Source organism: Melospiza melodia, chromosome 1 (assembly GCF_035770615.1).
Source record: "Melospiza melodia melodia isolate bMelMel2 chromosome 1, bMelMel2.pri, whole genome shotgun sequence".
NCBI lineage: Eukaryota > Metazoa > Chordata > Aves > Passeriformes > Passerellidae > Melospiza > Melospiza melodia.
Window position 1 is genome coordinate 40,308,724 of NC_086194.1, and position 21,670 is coordinate 40,330,393.

Consider the following 21,670-nt stretch of genomic DNA (forward strand, 5'->3'; position numbering starts at 1 on the left):
ACAGAGGGAAAAAATGCTATTTTACTGTAAAACTGCATGTAGAAGATGATTCTGAATTGTTCTGTACATTTTAAACCTGAACTGGTTTTCTCCAAATACCATTAAATCTGATCATTAAATCTTCTAATCTTAAAATAGATCTCTGAAGTCTACTCAGGTCTTTTTAGACCATCAAATAATTGATTTTCTTTTCTATTTCAGTGATCAAGAGTATTCCTAAAAATCAGATCAGCCTATCTAAAAAAGTTTAGAAGCTGCAACTAAAGCTTTTAAAATTCAATTCTCACATTGAACAAAAACTGTATTCACAGACTTGTTAACAATTGCAAAATGACAAATTTCTAGTTTACATTACCAAACTTCAAATTGTTCTAGAGTAAAAAGTACTTGCATTTCTGCTAGATAACCTTAAAAATTATCAGCAATTCAGTAGGTGGCGCTCAATGTGAAGTCAAATTAAAAGACCCTAATTTTGCTCAGTAAGATGGCATCACTCTCAAATTAAAAGTACTGGTTCCCTCCTGTGGTCTTTAAAACCAAAGGGCTCTAAGCACATGACTTCAAAAGGCTATTAAAATTCCTATTTTATTTCTTTGATCTGGCTTAGATTTTAAAAAAAACCCTATGATGACTCAATTGCACGCGCTTTTAAAACTTTGTTTCCTGAGCACTTAAGCAGCTGCTTCTGTCCTTTCTGACACACAGTGACTCGTACCAAATGCAATTCTATTTAATAGTTCTGATAATGAATTTAACATAAAAATGAAATCTATACATTAAAGTCAATTTTTTTTTCAGAAATACATTTAGGATTTAAAGACAGACAAGGAGAGAATTTAATTTACCATTATCAACTTCACTAATACAAAAATAATTAAGTTTACAGTTCTTCATTTAACTAGTCTGAGGTTTTTTTCTTTAACCTACTACTCCAAATCATTTACTGAAATCAATTGGTAAATACCTCATTCTAGACTTCAACTACAAGCATTTAAAACAGATCACTCACGTCATCTGTCATAAGTGTTGCTATGGATCGTCCAATTTCATGGTACTGTGGACTTTTTCCTACTGGTCCCAACAACAAAAACAAAAACCTGTGGAGAAAGTAATACAGGTGAGTATGGCTGACTCATCTGCATATATTCAAAAGGGTTTTTTTCAAATTAATATTTAAAAGAAAATTTAGTGGTGAAGTAAAAATCCCATTTTTACTGCTTACGATCTTAAAAGAGTGCTGCAACACTGTGAAAAGATTCAGTTTAAAGTCATTATTGTAAGGAACTCAAATCCTGACCCAAAATTACTCAGATATCTTCTTAATTAAGCCTAATTTTTTAACTTCTTGTAATGCCTTCAAGACTGTAGAATTCCACAGACTAGAGCTCAATGAATATTTCCCCTGGATTCTAAGCCTTTCTGACATTCCCAGTAGCAAAGATCCGTTAAAGTGGCAGCCTAGGAGCTCTATGACCTGTCCTACGTTCCCTTTTCATGGGAGTTCAGCCCCCTCACCTCCTGAGAGTGGCCATGGCACACAGAGGATGCACCTGCTGGTACCTCCTGCAGTACACTTGGGCATACTCATACAGTCTATCCTAGTCCTGTGTCAGTGGAAAGGAAGGGAACTTGGGTATTTGAACACCTATTGAAGTAAGTGACATTCTGGGAAGCTGATCCAATCTGGGGGTTGAGTCACAGCATATAGTAGCAGATCCTTGTGCAGTAACAGTGCCTAACATAAAACTTACCAAAACCTTGAACAGGAATAACATTTTATAAATTCAAAAGGATACAAACCAAAGAGTGAGCCTCAGTAATTTGTTTCACAACCTTCTTCTATATTTCATGAAAATGACATTCCTAAGCACAACACATCTGAAAAAAGTAGCACTTTCTTTCAACTCATTGTACAAAAAGGTCACTTCTGTCTCCTTTGCAAGTTTACTACCCTAACTGAAAACAAGAGTGCATCTTAAGAATCCCAGTATGCTATTTCAGATCTGCAAGTCTACACCATTCTGAAAAAATTAGGACAGAATAGATTCAGCTACAGTAATCAGTATGCAGAAATTTTGGAATTTCCCCAAAAAAATTGAGTACTCCTGTCAACTACTCTCCAAAAATTCTCACATATATGTATTTTTGCCCTTCAATAGAGTGTATAAGCTGAAAATCATGAAGATAAACAAACACTTTGATAATTTTAAAACATTAAAAATCCAACAAAAAACATAAATACAAATGTATGGGCAAACACCACGGAACAGTCCAATACATCAATGTGCACAGAAAATGAAGTGTCGTCCATGATGATTGATGAAATTATCTTCTAACCTTCATCATGAGACCTGTATTTTGATATTTTGAACATCTGTGATAAACATACCCACAAGTATAGTAGTGAGATCATTGGGACTGAGGGAGCAGGGGTGACTGCACCAGGCTGGATAGCATACTGCAGACTGAAAACTACTTCTCTATGTATTAGCTGAAGATTGACTACTCCAATGTCAATCATGTAGAATTGGGCATATAATAAAAAAATTGTTTTTTAACCACCTAAGTCATTCATATGCAGAGCATTTGTATAAGAACAGATGTTCAGATTAGACAGACCTTCAGACTTAGTGTGCTCTTCCCCACTGACAAGCTGTGTCACACCGAAGGGAACTATATCTTCATGCCCATCTTCAAAATGTCAAAATAAACTTGGAAGACTCATTGCTTTTACTGCAAATTAACTTTCAGTTTCAAATCCTGCACTTGCTTAAGACAGCATCTTTACATGTATATAGATATGTATGTGTGAGTGTATACAGAGATATATATAAAGATATATAATGCATTCAGAGATATATAATGCATTCAGAGAATTTGTGGCAGATCTCATTACTTCAAATTTTGCAGCAAATGACTGACATAATGTTAAACAAAACTCTACATTTTTTTGAGGTTAATACAGTGTATATAAAAATTTACAGCTATTTGAGATCTTAAATATTATTATCTTATTGCATAAGTAAAGCCAGAATTTCCAGGCATTTATTTACCGTGTAGGAACCGGAACCTCTGTGAGACCCGAGAGAAGCACAGCAGGGGAGAGCCTCACAAAAGCAATAATAGGTCTTTCTAAAAAATCTACTTCTCCCACTAACACATTTGATGCTTCTGCTCCTGAAGGAATTTTCTTCATGAAGTTCATATCAACCTATTCATACAAAGGTGAAACAAGTGTTTAATCCCTTACATTTCTTAGCAGAAATTCCATAACACAATTATGTTTATCAGAATTTACAAGACATTTATGCTACAAAGAAAAATTAAAAAGCAAATTAAATATCCCACAATACAGAAAAGACAAACACATTTAGAAAATGTCAGCCAGCCAAATAATAATAAACTATTTTCTATAAGTTAGAATTACTAACAACTAGTATACTCTAGAAGACTCCAAACTGCATAATCACCTTTCTAATATTATCATGACAAACATTCTGTGATAGGACATAAATTAACAAAATCTATGCACAATTAAGTAAGGAGAGTTCATGTAATTACACATGGTTTCTAGAATGCAGTAAGTTATTTCACAGCCATGTATTTCAAGTATGTCATAATTTTGAAAAATAATTTGTATGTTCATACAAATCATAAAGAATATGATGGCTGAAAATCTTCACCTTCATTTCTGTACATAATTACAGAAGTGCATTAGAAAATGGTACAGCACATGAACTCTGTGTTCACATACACACACACACAAGCACCAGTGACACTGCTAGCTAGAGAACTTACAGATGGCCTCTTGAGTCCCACACCAAGTGTGCCACAACTACAGTGCCAGGAGGCTGGCTCCTGTCCAACAGGAGACAAGGCAGGTGTACACAAGGACAGGCCAAGCAAAAATATATAAACTGTGACAGAGGAGCAGGAATATATGGCACCTGCCATGATCAGATCAGAACTACAGTGTAAGCTAGCTTTCCTTAAGCAAAATTATTTAACTTGGCAAAACAATTTTCTTACAGTATTTCACAATATAGATGACACTTCTGACTGAACTTTATAGTAACAGCCACGATGGAACTTGCCCAGCAAATTTAGATTATGAAAGAAATATATGAGATTTACAGCAGATTTTTTACAACGTTTCTTTTAGAATATGGTATTATGTGTTACTAATGACTAAGATGTACGACAACTTTTGTAGAGGAAACTCATTATACATATAAAGCAAATTCTTCTTAAAAGCCCTCTTCACAAAAAAAAAGGAACCAACAAAAAGTTCTAGAAAAATAAGTTACAACACAATGTACAAAACTGCTTTCAGAAGAGCCTTAATAGCAGATGTGTAAATATCTCCATCTGCATGAGAAAGTACAGCAGCTGCACTCATATGTTACGAAAATACTGAGAAGCATTCTGCTGGAAACAATTATAAAACATGTGACACATGTAGCCTAGATCACATTGTGACACAAGTTATCTCTCAGTACCTATTTCATGTGTACACTGGTACACATGTCTTAGTTGTAACTAAGGGGGAAGTTACAACCTGCACAGTTTTTGCTACATAGTTAATTGATGCTAAACACTAAGGTGTTTAATGTTACTTACCTTAGTAAAATCAACAGTGCTGTTTTCTCTGCTTCCTCCTGACCCAGTAGCTTTAACCTCTCCACTTTTCCCAGTGTCCAAACTTCCAGGTGCTGACTGTGGAGATGCCAACAGCCCTAAATTAAAATAAAAAAGGAGATAAGTTCAAAATGGTGCAGGAAACAAACTGAGTGTGAAACACTACCAAAACTCAATGTGGCAGCTTGCTTAATGCAAAAGTGCACGTTATTCAGTAAGTGCCCTACATTAGTATCATAAATGCAACATTAACAAGTCACTGGGTTGTCAAAAAAATGACATAATTAAAAAAATTAGGTATTGCCCCAAATGATGGCCATTTGCAAAACAGTCACCAGAAAACATCAGCTACTTTAATTGCAGAAAAGATAACTTCTGGCATTTTAATCATAACTGATTCAGTAGTTAGGATATAGCATCTTCACCGTACTAAGAAGTCCTTGGACACCAAATGCAAGCACCTCTAGTCTGCTGTGTAGCACTTACTGTAAAGTGTCAGCAAGCCTCAGGCTACAACTACAGGGAATGTAGTCAACTAAGTTAACTAAGCTGTAAAAGTAAGTAGTGTACTACATGAAGGACAGCTTGCAAACTGTGCTTTCAATCAGCAGACCTAAGCTCCCACTATTCATCCAACCACGTGTTGCTATGTGGAATATATGCTTGAGCTGAAGAATACACACAAAGTTTTTCAAGTTCAGTATACAGCTTCCCTATAACACTTGCACCAAAACAAAACCGTGTTATGAATCCTGCTACATTGCCAGTAGCACTGAATTGTAGGTTCAGTAAAGGGTGCAATAGACAAGTAACCCAAGCATTCAAACACACTGAATTCCATGTTGCATCATGGCTCTCTCTACCCAATTAACATTTTAAAGCTGGTCTAGGCATGCATAACCAAGCCCAAATCCCACCTTTTGAATTACAGAGCTTTTGCTTGTTCAGTTTAACATGCACTACAAATGCATTTGGCCTTCTTGCTTGTCTACACTAGACCTTCCAGCTGTGGTGACAGAACATGCTTTCACATGCCTTCAAAACCACATCTAGATAAAGACTGAAGCCTAAACATTGTATTACATGGAGAAAGTTTGTATTTAGGTCAAGCATCTCTCCAGTCAAGATATAAATGAAACCCTCTCTGGCTATCTTCAGGCTACTACTCTATTGTAACTACTGGCACATAACTACTTGCATACCCCCATGTCTATTATTTCTCCATTTTGAATTTTTTTTTAGCATTTCAAATGATGACTGAATTCACTTTACTTCATCCTCATCTTTGTTTTCAAAAAGCTCTTCCAAAAAGTCATCATACAAAAACACGCAGGTCCGAGCCTTTACCACTAATTTTCATTCTTACAGTTCATAAGGGATGTAAGTGGTGCGGGTGTTTTGTCCTGAAGCAAAAACCAAATCCAAGTTAATAGGCTGTCATTCCTTCATAAATCCTAACATGCACAATGAGCCAACACAACAAGAAGAAAACCCCCAACAACAAAAAACACATTCCACTCTTCTGCTCCAAGATTTATATGTTATTCACAAGAATCATACCATCAACCACCTGTGAAATCAGCTGATTTAAGTATTTAACTGCTTAGGAGTTGACGTTTGTAGAACTAGAAAGAAATATTAAACAGTTGTTGCAGAAGAGCAGCCTAATACAAAAGTTTAGACGTATAAACTTCTTCATTTTTCCCCTTCTCTGTAGCAATACAGGAAACTTAGAATGTTTTTAACTGATGAAAGATGAGCCGTAATGCATCGCTTTGCATTTTCTGGAAAAGCACTGTGAGCAAAAGCAAGCAGAGACTAGAACAAAAACAGAGAGACAATCAAGGAGAAGGACAGAGAATAAGGATTCCACATATTAGCAGAAATATTTATTATTTCAGTGCTAAAGTGACACTGATTCTTCTAAAAGGTTTGCCTTCAAAATTTCACCGATCAGTCACAGTCAAGGCTCACAAGTTTTGGCACTGACACAGGAATATTTGTCTGATCCTAAACCATGTGTGAATAGTTTTCCTTTCCATCGGCCTTGCAGTTAGACAGACTGCTGCTCTCACAAGACAATACTGCTCACAGGTTTTCAGACCTGAGCAAGCATTTCCATATGAGACTGCCTTCATTACACATATCCATCAATCTGCTATTTATAGAGAAACTCTGAACCAAAGAATTAATCTTCTTTAATAGTGAAACACTTCTATTCCAATCTCACATCAATAAAAGAACTTATTTCCCTCTCTTCTCCAGTTTAGTAGAAGCAAACTCAAGGACAACTACCTAGAAGTACTTTTCAGATTGTAAGACAGAGAAATTCATTGTTATGAAGCTACTGAGGGGATCCTTAAAAACACAGCTCTCTTCCTGATGTTAGTTAGGCAGATGGACCACTTGTCTCCTCTGAAAGACTACAGTGAAGTGAGTCTGGAGTCATTTGGAATAAAACCTCATAAATTCAAGTTAAGGTATTTATAACTACACCATCACTAAAAATCATGTGCTTTTTCTAGCCAACTACACTTAATACTGTGATCACAAAAATCTAATCAACATTATCTACAGAAAAAAGAAAGCAAGAAGATTACATACAGTTGTCTCACATCTGTTTCATATGAAAAAGATGAGTAATATATGAGTTCAACATCTAAGCATGACTATTTCAAAATAACTGTCTTTAGAAAAGCAAAAATTATATAATACAAATCTTCTAAATATGAAGTCAACCATATTTGTACTTGAGGAAATTAAAATCAATTTTTAAAACTAAAGTTCAATGCAGCCCTAATGCAAAAAAAAAAGTTCAAATTACTACTAGAGGGCAAATATGCAAACTTCTCTGAATCAATATTTTCAGGAAGCAATTACTGTAAGAGGAAAGCCGTTGTAAATGTTATTTTGCTCACTTTCAAAGTACATTTCTCAGTGGACCAAAAGATCTTTTAAAACAGACTTCTTTGCTGTTGTTCACAGACATTATGAAACCTCAATGATGCTGGTGAATTAACTGTTAATTTTTAGCTGTGACACAGCTCACTTCCCAGCCCTTCCTATGGAATTCATTATTCAACAGTTCAAAGATGGGAAAACAAACACTGATCTTCAACTGATGACAAAATTAAAAAAACATTATTAAGAGAAGCCTTTGTCTAGTTGACTTACTAGGAACTGATGACTGGCTGATTAAAATTAAGTGGTAGACCAAAGGTGTGTCTCTTTTCCCTCCTTTTACAGTAACTCACTTTAAGTTCAGAAACCTTCCAGCTATTTATGAAAACTAAAAAATAAAAGCCTGAATAACACAAGGCAAATGACAGAGGAATGCACACAGAAAAAAAACACCTATTAGAAAATTAACACAGCTCCTCACACTCACAGGAGGCAAACCAAACTCAATCATACAGATTTCTACAATGTATTCAGACTGCAATATTCTGAATTACTAGAGAGGTGATACAGACCATAACCTATAGTGGAATGGACCGGGAAGATTTGTTTGGGTTTTTTTCTTAATTAATACCAGGAAGTTGACTTCCTTGTCAGGGTTTTCTTTGACTCTTGCCTCCCAAGACAGAAATTGGTCCAGTTGCAGCCCTGAAGTCATAGTCTAAGAATGTCCTCAAAAGCAAATCTAAGGAAAAAACGTGTCTTTCTGTGATCAGATGATTTCTTGAACTAAAAAAGCAGGGGAAATCCCAGAAAACAAAAATATCTTCATTGTTGGTGTTTTTATTCTCTTGAAAGACTTATGGATTAACTGGGAAATCATGCCTTTCAGATTTTTTTCTTTATGAGAAATATCTGCATGAGGAACAAAACTGATTTGAACATGACTTGGAGATTCTAGTAGAAAGCCTTACTAGTGATGATAGTAATAGCATCATGTACTTGAGCTTAATTTATTTGCCTTCTCCTGGATTATAAAGATCTTGTGTCTGGCATGCTGTAATTCCTGTCAGAGAAATGAGAACTGGAAAAACAATTACAGCTATTATTTTACTTCTGATTTCAAAGCACATTTGGAAGATGACCTGTGACAGAATTATCGTCACGTGAATTCTCTTAATTTCCCATAAGGAAGTCAGAAAAAGAGATTTGTGTTTGCTTTTCTCAATTTAAGTAATGATGAGGCCTCTGTACTTAAACTGAAGATAAAAAACTATGACATAGTTTCTCTCCCGTTCAGTGAACTACTTGGCTGCTAATGTGAAAAGGCAGATAACCACAGCCTCCTTCTTCTCTGTCAGCATATTTCCACTGTTAAATGTAACAGTGTGCTCTTATTTATTAAACAAGTGAGGAAGAAAACAAGCAAAGCCTCAACTGATGGAAGAACTAAGGGAGATCAGTCCCCTGCTCCCAACACACACAGGCCTAAAGCAGTCAAAGCTACAAGCTGGATTTTGGCAAGACAAATTTCTAGGAAGGGGAGGAAGAGCCTGATGACCAAAAAAGAAAGATGATTCCACCTTAAAAACACAATCTGTCAGGTAGAATTGTGAAGTTTCTAAATAGCTGGCAATTTTGCAAAAGTAAAGCTAGTATGACCGCACATACGCAGAATGCAAATGTTATGAAACTTTTACTAAAAATATTTCAAGAAAGGATGGAAAGTTCTAACAGTTTCTTTCAACTTATCTTTACACCTACATACCCTTTTTGCATATAAAGAAGAACGGCTTTGCAGATAACAAAATAATAAATTGCTGAGCTCTGGCCTACGATTACAAGCTCCTAACTACTGTCTCCAATTTTGCCTATCAAACACAGCAAAACACTCATGGAGTGTCTGATGCTGAAGATGCTGAAGCAGTGCAGTAATGGAGAACTATCCAGAAACAGCTGCAGGTGAACTAAACCTGATCATTTCATCAGTTAACTACTGCTGGTTTTAACAGTCATGGTTTTAAAAAGCACAAAAGCAAAAATAAAACTGCTTGAAAGCTTCACGATACAACTAAACTATGAATGCCACTGATAATTGTATCTTTCCTAATCCTTTTCATATTCACCTCTAACACTTTACCATGGTTTCAGCTGCACCTATCTCAGGATATCCAACACTAGTTTAAGACATTACCTCAACCACTGACAAAACCAAAGCAAAACCTGCTATGGACTGTAGGTGAGTGAAAGGAAAAGGCCACCATTTTTGACATTTTGCTTATATATTAGATTTTAAAACCATATTCCTTTTTAATTACACAAATGAATGTTAATTAAAGAATTTTTTGCTTGCTTTAGTTAAAAGCTAAAAAGTTAAAAATGCCAAACAAGAAGACAGTCACAACTGAGAATAGATAAAACATGCAGGCAGAGGTAACAGTTATCATATTTCTTTGTGCCAAAAACATCGCAGTGCAAGTGATCCAGATGCAGAGAGCATCACACATGGACAGCTTAAATTTCAATAGTTGCCTGGTGTTTTGCCAATATTTTCCTCTGTCTTCTTTTCCTGGCTTTCCTGCACTTCTAAGTCCTCCTCAGGTGGGTGGATTACTACTGAAGGAATATCATCACTGGCAGGTGACACCAGCAATTCCTTGCCCTGAAGCGGGCTTGGCTGGGCACTTGTGCTTGGGCTGCAGGTAGGGCTGGAGGGTGGAGTGTTTTGAGGGGTGGTTACAGGGGTTGTACACCTTGAGGCTGCCGGGCTCCCAGCTCTCGAAGAAGGAAGAAGGTAACTGAGAAGAACCGACAAACGGCTGTCTGCTCTCAGGGAAAGATTGGAGGCAGAGAGACCTGTTCGCAAAGAGTGCCGGGAGGCTGAAAGGCCTTCCCCTGAGATAAAACAAATGGAACACCATGAGGCTTACAAAAGGGATAGATTATATTAAATTCAAACAAACCAAACCAAACCCACACAGATACAAATATGCATTAACAATTTACATAGTAAATTGCAAGCTTTATGGGCCAAAGTGTCATACTCATGCAAGTAAGATAAGAGGTAAGAGCAGGTCTGATACCAGACATTAGGAAAGTCAGAAATTACTGAGGAGTACTAATTAGAATGCCAAAGATCTAAGGGAGAAGATATTATCTTGAGTCAGAGTAAGATTTGTTAACAAAAAAAAAAATATCTCTTGACACTGACTCTTCAATTTTCCTATAATTCGTTATTCCTAATTGCACAGCAGCTAATCCATACAAAAAATAAACTAAAAAATCAAAATATTACAAGACTTGTGTTAACTCTATCCATTACATACAAAGAATTGTTAGTTTTTAAAATGTGATCATGATCAAACATATCTAAATGTGTTAAATGCAGCTGTCTTCCAGTAAGAGTCTTGTTTTATTGAGAATTTTCCCAGGCAGCTGTAGTCTAATATATATTTTTGAAGAGGGCACAAAAATGAGATACACAGCCCCTTCTCCACACCCTCCTGCTGTGACTTACCAACAGCCCCACATGGCTAAAACCAAACATTTCTCCAAAATCCCTTGTTACTTTTGTTGCTCTAGTTTCCATGTCCTACTAATTTCTTATGCAGAGAACACAGTCTTGTGATGGTTCCTTCAGACTGGAGTTTGTAATGGATTTTTCAGTTCTTCCTTAAGCAGGAAGACAAACTGTTTATGCTCATATTAGTACTTCCATTAAAAGGTTTAGTGATACCATTTCTCCCATTTGCCACAAACACTTTTCCTGGGATGACCAGTCTCCTTGAAAACATTACTGATGACTTCTCCTACAATCCCTGAAATCCAAAACATGCTGGTTTCATGTACCATGCCATCAAACAAACAAACAAACAGCAAACTATACACATTTACTTTCACATTTATACCAAGCACTACAGAGACCAGTAAGTTGAACAACCACAGAAAAATTAACAAGAAGGAGGTGCAGAAAGCATGCCTAGCTAAAGGTCACATACATTCCCCTCCCCGCAAACAATCAAAGAGTGGATCCTGCAGATACAAACCTGCTTTAAGAACAAAAGCCTCAAAACTCAACTATTAATATATCAAAACTGCAGAGCAGTAAAGAAAATAGGACCAATAGAGCAGATTTGGTTGCCTATAATAATCACTACAGTAATAACTAAATTCCATAAGTATACCTGATAAATTACAAACATGTCCTAACACACACAACCCCCTAAGGAGCCTAAGAACTAATATGTAAATATGCATGTTTGGTTTACCAGCTTATTAGAGGGTTACCAAAGCATAATAAAAAGAAAAGTAAATTAGTACATGCTCATCATATTATACTGGTTTCTTGTTTCAGCATATATCCCATAATCTCTTGTAAAAAGAGTATTAAGAATAAAATGCCCTAAAAAATGGAAGTGATACATGTAAGATAAGTGTCAAGAAAGATTATACCTGGGGATACAGGTGTTCAAGGATGGGCAAAACCAAGGCTGTGTGTGTGAAATTTTCATGTTTGCTGAACAAAACATGTAAGTCAGGAGTTACAGGAGACATTATGCTCTTAGATCAATTAGCTGCATTTTCATTCTTGTAAAAATAAATCTGAAACTATTAGAGAAATATTTAAGCATATATCATATATGCACTGGCTAACAAAAAACCTATCAGCAAGCTCAGGCATTCACTGGGGAATACTCCAGCATATGTAGCCCCTAACAAGCACTTAACTAAGTGAAACATACTCTAAGCAATGAGGCATCCTTCAAGACAGAAAAGGAAGTTCACTTCAATGATTGATTCATGAAATCAGGGTAAAAAATTTCAATTTTTCAGAATAAAAAAAAACCATGTGTCTAACTTAATGCAAGGCCAAATGAAACAAAGAACAGAGATGAAAATAGAGGTCCCATAAAAACACAAGAATACAAGTAAGCTGCTCTTAGTCCATATTGCTATTTGGAATTTGGGACTGGATGTCTAGAATAAATTTTCAGGAACTGGTTCAAAAAAGGTATCTAAGAACATTGCCAATACCTTTCTTGGGTTTGAGATTTTTGTTCCCATTAGAACCTTCTCTATAAAACAAGATAAAAATAAACAGCTGACAGTACTACCTTCACTATTGACATAGCAAACTTGTCAAATGAACTTAACACTGGGTTAAGACACAGTAACTGTCAGCATCACTGAACTCATGATCACTAAATCTCTTATGCAAAGACTATAAAAGCAAGTAGGATCCATCTGACACATGTATAAGTTATGCCACAAGACTGAAATTCCTCAAACATTGCACATTTTATTTAAGCATATACCAAAAAAAAAACCATTAGGATCAATTTATGTCTACTACTATGCTTCAAAATAATAATGCATGCTATGGTATACAGGCAGGAGCAGAATATTTGAGTAAATTCAAAAATATCATCCATAGCTACACATCACACACACACTCTTATTGTTAGTTCTTTGCTCATCAAGAAGGAAACACTTATCTGTTATTACCAGCTGACCTTTCCTTCATCTCCCAGTGAGAGCATCATTTACCAGGTTAGTATGAACTGGAGGCTACAACTTATCTCACCATTTCGTTCAAGCAAGTGAGGGTCAGAATGTTTCTTGCCTATATCTGCGAAAGACCGAACTAGAGGAATCCGACTGCTCAGTTTCTTCTCATTCTGATGATGGTGCCTCTTTAGAAGAGCCTCTCTCACTTTCTCTCTTATGGATTCATCCAGCTGGCCAGAGGCAATCATGTTGTCCAAAACCATATCTACATGATAATAACAAAAGAAGAAAATTATATAGGTAGCTATCACATCTCTCTTTCGCCTCACTCAAGCACTGCAGTCGTATCAAATAATAAAAGAAAATCAAAATCTATTTAAAAGAAAAGTCTTCTCTTTAGCAAAACCATCTTCAAGAATCCACAGGAAATTTTCAGATGTCACTAAACAAGTAAATGTGAGAATAAGAAAAGCACAACATGCAGATCCAAGCGAGGGTATTTATTAGTAGCATCATTTCAAGAAATGTAAGGTACTAAGCACCTTGTAATTTGAGCCATTTAATTCAAATTTCAATGGAAACTCACTTTCAAAAAATGTATTTATTGTATTCAACAAACCTACACTAGGAGTGAATTCACGAAGACAAACACAATGGAAAACAGACTTATGACAGTCTTAACCTGGTGTTCCCTTCTTTCAGAAGTATATACAACTACATAAAAGTGAAAGTTGCTATGGAATGAGAGGAATTACACAACTCCTGTCATCTTCAGATGCTCTACTGAGACTCTTTACGGAACTTCATGTGATTCACATGCTTTAGAAGAGGAATTATGAAACAAAGTCTAGGTATACAATCTAAAACTAACTACTCATCTGTCAAACAATATCAAGTTTCAAAAGGGCATCTCACCAGTATTCTCACATCAGGAAAGAAAGCCTACATATCAGGGAAAATACCTATTGTGTTTCTTAGAGGTCCATTTCTTAAAAATAATAAAAAATATAAAACAAATTCATAAAATACCTCAACCTGCACAAATAAACACAAACCTATGTGACAAATTTTTAAATATATTTTCCCAGACTTAACTAATGTATCGAGACTTAACTGCATTGTTAATCTGAAATTGCATAGAACTTCTCACAATGAAAAATGTTAGGGCTCAGGGTAGGGCTCCGTCCTGACTAACAGAACAACATGCAGTAAAGTGTCTGTCAGTACAGTGCAGCTTCTTTCTGAGATCACTGGTAACACACAGCCACTTGTTACAGGTTCTCAGAAGGAAACCAGCCACCCTCCCTCTCCTGTTATGAGTAACAAACAGTATTACCTACTGGGTATTGCTGGCTCCTGGAAACAAGACAGCACACTTGTATACCAAGCACTGCTAAGCCACATGCTTCAAAATGGCACCTAAAATTAACTTGAAACAAGTTCACACAATCTCTAAAGGCACCCTAGCTGCAACTCAAGTGCCTACTATCCAGAGTGCTGGTTACATGGAATTAAGCAATTACTTTGGTTATGTATTAAGATTATTACTAGATTTGATTACCAAAAATAAAATTATAAATCAAAACATTACATTTACAAAGATGTACTGAATGCTCTTGCTCAGTAAGTCAGAACAATAGGAAGGGAATACCAATTTCCTGAGCGAATTTCAAGGATTTCAAAACAAGAAAACATTTCAAGTGCTGCCAAAGTTTTTAAGGCCAAAACACTTTGTCCTTCATGCATATGTTGGTCAACCCTAAGTCTAATATGATTCCTGAGAAGGCATTCCACTGTGTGGTACCTGTAGCAAGAGATACCAGGAAAATTATGTAGAACTAATTCTAATTTCATTTAGGAGCAAGTAGACATATATCATGTATATATATGTGCATGTATCTATATATTTATATGTATCTATAGGTATGAAAGTATCCAAAATGACCATGTGATTAGTGAGGACACTCAGCACAGTAGGTCAAACAACACGTACAGCATTTATTTCTGCTCACCTCTTATAAAGGTGAAAAAATTACCAGATGTGCAACAACGAACTGCACTACTGGCATCAAGTTAATGTCAGTCAAAATATGATTAATAATTATGGTACTAAAGTGCACAAATAACTCCTAAAATGTTCTGGCAGATATTTACAATTCATCTGTAGAAACAAAGACAGAGAACACATTAAGGGATTAGACCATAAAGGCAAGTTCTGGGCCTCAGCCTAAAGTACAAGCTAAGGAGCTCCTACTCATCCACTTTTGTAAGTGACATTTGTAGAACCAGCTCCTCTCAACGAGACCAAGAGAAGTGCAGCAAGCATGCACATACCTGTTTCTTCAACAGAGTATTTTCAAGAACATAGACATCACCAAAACCACCTCAAGTTATAGATCAGAATTTAGGAATAAAATATTTTTAAAAGTTTTAGCTGCAACCTGCTATCTCATCAAGTGTGTCTGCTCTCATGTCCAACATGACTGTGCCATTAAGAATACAGCTCCGCAGTTCAAAGAGACTGTGCAGAGACAGAGTCGCTACGTAAGGCTTGCTCCATCGATCACCGCCGTCTTCAACATCCTCTTCAAACTTCAGCCATCTGAAATGAATTCACATGCACACATTTATACTTCTCCTGGGAAGAAAATTTGGCAAGTAATCCCACTCTTCCATGTGGCTTAGGCATGACATAGAACAGAAAATCCCATGAAATCATACCCGCTTTCATTTTCTCAGGCAGCCCAACGTTTTTATCAGGCCTTAATAACCACACTCAACTGTTTCAGTTTTTACCCATATTGTTTCTTTGGGCTTGACCAATACCTGTCTATTCACATGTTCTCATGAAGAATATGGCTGTCTGCCTTATTACCTGATTTGTATCTTGATTTAATTAGTATTTTGAGATTAGAAAGCTGTCTGAAACATACCATACAGCATGTTCAAGTCTCCTAAGGCTGTTAAGTCAGACATTTAAAGAGTCAGGCAATATTAACACGTGAAACTACAAATTGATCTGTATTCCCACTCACAGGCATTATGCAAATTGAGTTTCTACAAAAGTTATCATGCAACAAGGTAGCTGGAAGTACTGAATGCAGAAGAATTCATCACAATGCATGGGTAGAAGGAAGCAACTAAACTAGTAAGGGTCAAAACCAATCATGGCATCCTATAACATTCAGGCATACAATTTGCCAAAAATTAATCAAATACTACCCAAGAAAAATAATAATTCCCTTTTTTTATGTTTAAGAAAAAAATGATACTAATATATTGGCTATGATATACTAAAGACATTTCTGAGACTGCAAATACCACACTAGGTGGACGAAACCCCATATTTATAACTTGGCTAACTCCTCCCTTTCAAAATGTTTGGCATGATCAGTTTTAGGGAAGAGAACACAGCACCAGAAAGACTGAGGGTCTCTTGAAAACAATATTGATTCTTTCAGAGTTTGAAAAGAAGAACTAAAGTTTTGGGTTGCAGTGCATGAATTGAGCAAACAACTCCTACAGATAGTGATGATTCTAAACCAAACCTGGTTTGCAATTCTTTGAAATAAAGTTACTATAAGATATACCTTGAAACAATCTACTCTAAACATACCTAGCAGTTTCTCTCCATTCATATTCCTCTCCATCCCTGAAGCAAAGTTCATCCATTTCAGTGAAGAGATCATGAGGAATGTGTTCATCATCATCTTCAGTACCCAAGATAAACTGCACACGTTGGGATGGTGTGTCTTGAAGAAAAGGAGAAACTAAATAATTAGAAGAATTCATACTTCTATGAAATAAGAAACATTACATAACAGTAAAGTCTCCTGCCCTCAGCTAGAAATATGCAGGACAACATCCTCTTTAAGAGGGAAGAGGAACAAAAGAAACATATACATGTCTTTAAAAGAAGGCTCTCTGAAAACTTTGCACTGTTTCTGAAAACAAAACATCTGGAAATCCATATTTATGAAAATTAATCAATTGGTATTGGCTCTTCTACAGATTGCCAATATGAAAATTAACATCACGAGCAAATTTGGTTTTAAAAAAACTAGAAATTAATATACCAAAACACTAGAAACTTTGTTTTCATTTTGAGAACAAAATAATTAATACCATCATGACACAAGACACTGAAGAAGCTGAAACAAAACAGGCTGATGGAAACAAACAGCCTTACTTACAGATTAGCTGCCCAAGCAATAGTTCAAGATGGTCATCAGTGAGTAGCCAGGCACTGACTGTCAGAGCAGCAGATTTTTCTGTGGTCTGTTGCTATTTATGTAGGATAAAATTTTTCATTGCATGGTTGGAGCAGTATGTATAAATTAGCATAGGAAAGTAGAAAACTATGTAGCTGAAGTGTCCAGAAAATAATTTAACTTCTCATAGTATAATGCCTAGTGGAACAGGCTCAATAACTAGCTAGAAAACTAAACTATCCTTATTGATCACATAAGTACTAGACTTCAATTAATATGAACAAAACTTTTCAAAAAACACCAATTAAACCACATGATTCTAGAGATACTTTTATACATATATTTATACAAGGATTTTGTTTCAATTCAAGTGAACTTTCATATTACAAGGGTTCAAAAAATGTACTAATTGCAATGCTATCTCAAGGAAGGCCAGAAATAGAAAATGCAGGTAAATCTCAATTTTAAATTTTTTTTTAATTTTCTCAAATTAAAAAAATTTAACTTTGTTCACTGAAACATCACTCTTACAGCTGTTATACATGAATATACAACTGTAGGCTTCTACTGAAGAAGGAAGATGGCCTTTTAGATTTAAGGGTTAAGATCTGAATTAGTAAAAAAGTTAATTCCACACTGAGATTTACTTTAGCATTTTTGTTCTGGTATATATCACCATCTAGTAGCATCATTCTGAAATGTGCTCTTGAATGCAAACAACATTCATTATTAGTTAAGGTCTATAGCAGATTCTTTCCATCCCAAAACCAACACATCCCAGAATCTGGCCAAACCCTGTGCTTCTGTGCATACAGAAGCAACCAGAACAGAGAAAGTGAATTTTTGTCAACTTAATATCACTTATTTCTTCAAAACCTGTATAGCAAGACTCTACAAACATGATATCCATTATAATAATTTGTATTTGGAAGAGGAGGCCTTGAAGATGGTTGAAACCAAGAACCATAGGAGAATGGTAAAAGATTTGTCAGAGCTTTTCCATTTGAAAAATCCTTTGTTTCAGGTACTGGCCCATGTAGAACATGCTGCCAGTCATTGAAAGGTAATAGTGAACAGCATGGTGTCCACACTTAAATTCAAACATTGCACCATAATCTGCTCGTTCATGGCACTTTAGGAATTAAAGTGGACTTAGGATGTTGAAGAAGAACTGCTAAGCATACTGCCAAATATTTTCATTTCAGAGAATGATATGACAAAATTGTCCTCTCTTGAGGATAATAGGTGGGGGGGGGCGCAGTTCGTGATCCAAACCAAAAATTTATGAGGCAGTGCAGTTCCTTTACTAACAGACAGCAAGAAGGCTGAAGCAAATATTTAAATAAAATAAGATCATTGATCAAATTACCATGGCAAATGCTGCTTTTCACAGCTACATGCTTAGTTTCAAAAATCAGAGGAAGAAGCATACACGACTACACAATCTGAAAAAAGGTGTCTAATTTAAATAACACAGATTTTCATGCTACAGGAGAGCATTACAAAGCTCTAGTCTAACCTATTCAGTGCAGGCTGCTGAACATTCATGCAGGCAGCTGGACCAAGTCCAACAGCTTCTGACTTAGATAAAACACAACCACAAAATCCTTGTCTGATTGTACACAAAAAGACATTAATTACAGCGAGAATAAAAGAAAGCACAAAACAAACAACATTTAAGCACAGAGTAGCTACTACAAGTTTATTTTCAGGAGACATGAAGAACATGCACAACAAACTTCTTACCATATGATGGAGATTCTCGGCCATCCTCTCTGTCATCTTTGTCTCTTTTTCTTCTGTGCCTGTGCCCACGATGCCTATGCCTTCGACGGCCTGGCTTGCCAAGTGGGACGTGAACTCCGATATACACAGCTCTGTGGCCTTTTCAAGGAAGTTTTAAAGGACACAAATAAACAAAAAATTACCTACTACCCAAATTTAGTATCTAAAGACAAGGGGTTTAAGAAATAGCAATCCAAAAGCACTTGACAAAAATTACCTTTAGTGAACTAACATGACCATTTCTGTCCTCCCAGAGTGTCAAGGAACTAGCGCTAGACTCATTTCTCTGATAAATTAGGTCATATTTTTATTCAGTTTAAGAATTCAGTTGTGAAACAAATAATTCAGTACAAGCTTGACCTGTAACACTGAAAGAAGCTACTTTATAAACATGAGGCCAAAGCAGAGAAATTACATTTTAGTCCTCTTTTTTTGCAGGGATTCATATCAGGACAGTTGTAAGAATGGCAAAATAATCTCTTGGTTCAGCTTACTAACTTCATCAAGAAATTACCCTTCATTCAGAGTCTGCAAGTAGTTTTCTGTCCTTGAAAGAGCTGCCAGTATTTTCTCAAATAGCACACAACACCTCAAAGTGAAACTGATGTTGAATTACACCATTAACTTAGTATCAAGAAGATAAAAGGAACTTCTATTCTGAAATGTATGTCAGCACTTCAAATAACTTCCAGAGATGTTGGGGTGGGTTTTTCCTATTCTAGAATGTTTTAATAAATTTAGAAGCACATCCTCAAATTAATGAGCACTGCTCTTGAAGACGTACTTTCAACATCTTGCTTTTCCTTTGACCTTTGACATCAAGACAATACTAGCATCAACATCTTAGCAAAAGATATCAATCAAGTGACTGTTATGAACATATTACTACCATGTCTCCTGTAATGCAGATAGCATATACAATAGGCTTTTCATTGCTATTTAAACAAACAATTGCAGGAAGAGACAAATTAACTACAACACTAAATACTCTGCTTCTTGGTGTTGAAGAGCTATTACAGAAGACTGACATTAACCAAAGGAAAAGGAAGTGGTCTTCCAGCTCTTAGACAGATGCAAATTCAGCAAATTTACATTATGAAGGCAAGCCCTAGAAATTGTGACTGCATGTACACACATATATATGTATGTGCCTAGCACACATAAAGATGTTTAAGATTCCTGCTGATTATAGAGCTTTAAAGAAACAAAAAGTGGTAAGTTGTCAAGCTTATTTCCCAAAAAAAGAATTCCTAAGCCCAAAAAGATGCTGCTTTACAGAAGTTTTGTGTATTTTTACAGTGCTATCTGACTAAAAACACAAGCAAAAACCATTATTCACACAAGTAAGTTCAACATTTAATTGGTCAAAGATTCCTTTTCACATAACAGGATCCAATTCTTGACACACTTCCAACACAAGTTTAATTAGAGCTGACTGACTGGCACTATGACCAAATCTGAAATTAAGCATATTAAAAGCTATTTGTTTCCATGTAAGAGTGGAAAAGAGATTAATTTCTCAAAGCACTCATCATTCCTATTTATAGAGAGAGACTTGGTTTTTTGTGAGTTTCTTCCAACAATACCCAGCCCCTGCCCAGCAGCCTGACCTCTGTCCTCCATGACTGCTATGCACAATGCAATTCCCAGAGAAATTAATGTCAATGTGACACCTATAAATCACTGCACTTGGTGTATATATATGTAATATGATCAGGGGGCATCATTAACAATGGCCATGTCGCTGACACCATCATGATACAATAATCTGATGCATAGGGAAAGCAAAAGTACGAGGTTTAAAAATAACTGCATTACTCACCACATTCCACTCAAAGCTGCAACTGAGTGAGCCACACTCACTGCAAGTGCTGTTACTGTGCCTGTTAGGGTTTCTGTTTTATTTTATATATTCAATTAGCAGGTATCAAGCTACAGTTTATATATACACTCCAACTGTTCTATTTGTTGCCAAAGTGCTGGATTTTTTTGCAGGAACTGTTTCTTCCTAAGAGAAACTCTAGCACACTTCTAGTAATTGAGCATTTTATATAAATGCTTGCTTTAATATTGTTAATAAGACTCTTTTAAGCATGTGTTTTGATCACTGCACTAAAGGAAAAAAAAAAAAAAAAAAAAACACAAAACCAAAAAAACAACCTTGAAGGAGTCTGACACTGTTCAGGATTTTACTCCCTGAGAAATAAGGACTTCCACATTTTGGTCTTTCACCATTCCTACAAATAAGAGACAAAAATCCCTCACAGATTTTCCAAGGATCTCCATCTTAAACAATATACCTTGCTATTGCAAAAGCTGGCATTTGTAATAGTGTGACAATCTCCATGGTCAAAGACCATGTTGCTGCATGAAGGAGAGGTGGAATAAATAAGTCTATCTCCTTTTACCTAATTACACTGAGACAGAACTTGTTTTTTCCAGTAGAAAAGTTTGGAGGAGACCAGATATGCTGCAAAGACTAAAAGCTATGGAAACCGAGCTGAAATAAGCAACAAACAGAAGGTGTTTTAAAACAACCTGGGTCCACAGCAAATGGCTTTTACTATCACAGAAACCATCGAATCATGTCCAGGTGCCTCACAGCTGCCTCAAGCAGGCACTGCCAAGTT

General features: G+C 36.0%; 1 protein-coding gene across 17 annotated transcripts in view; it reads right to left on the minus strand.

The window, feature by feature from the left end:
* Positions 1-21,670, minus strand: part of SLC4A7 (solute carrier family 4 member 7) — a 93,538-nt gene that overhangs the window by 27,537 nt on the left and 44,331 nt on the right. For 4 of the 17 annotated variants that reach the window (XM_063154872.1, XM_063154815.1, XM_063154879.1 and 1 more), the window contains exons 3-11: positions 19,002-19,139; positions 16,661-16,796; positions 15,486-15,646; positions 13,121-13,309; positions 10,069-10,431; positions 4,621-4,736; positions 3,799-3,858; positions 3,054-3,211; positions 1,010-1,097 (exon numbers count right to left, since the gene is read on the minus strand). In XM_063154872.1, coding sequence (XP_063010942.1) covers positions 1,010-1,097; positions 3,054-3,211; positions 3,799-3,858; positions 4,621-4,736; positions 10,069-10,431; positions 13,121-13,309; positions 15,486-15,646; positions 16,661-16,796; positions 19,002-19,139 — 1,409 coding nt within the window. The remainder of the gene's footprint in view (positions 1-1,009; positions 1,098-3,053; positions 3,212-3,798; positions 3,859-4,620; positions 4,737-10,068; positions 10,432-13,120; positions 13,310-15,485; positions 15,647-16,660; positions 16,797-19,001; positions 19,140-21,670) is intronic. The other 13 variants (XM_063154889.1, XM_063154846.1, XM_063154855.1 and 10 more) reach the window with 7 other exon arrangements.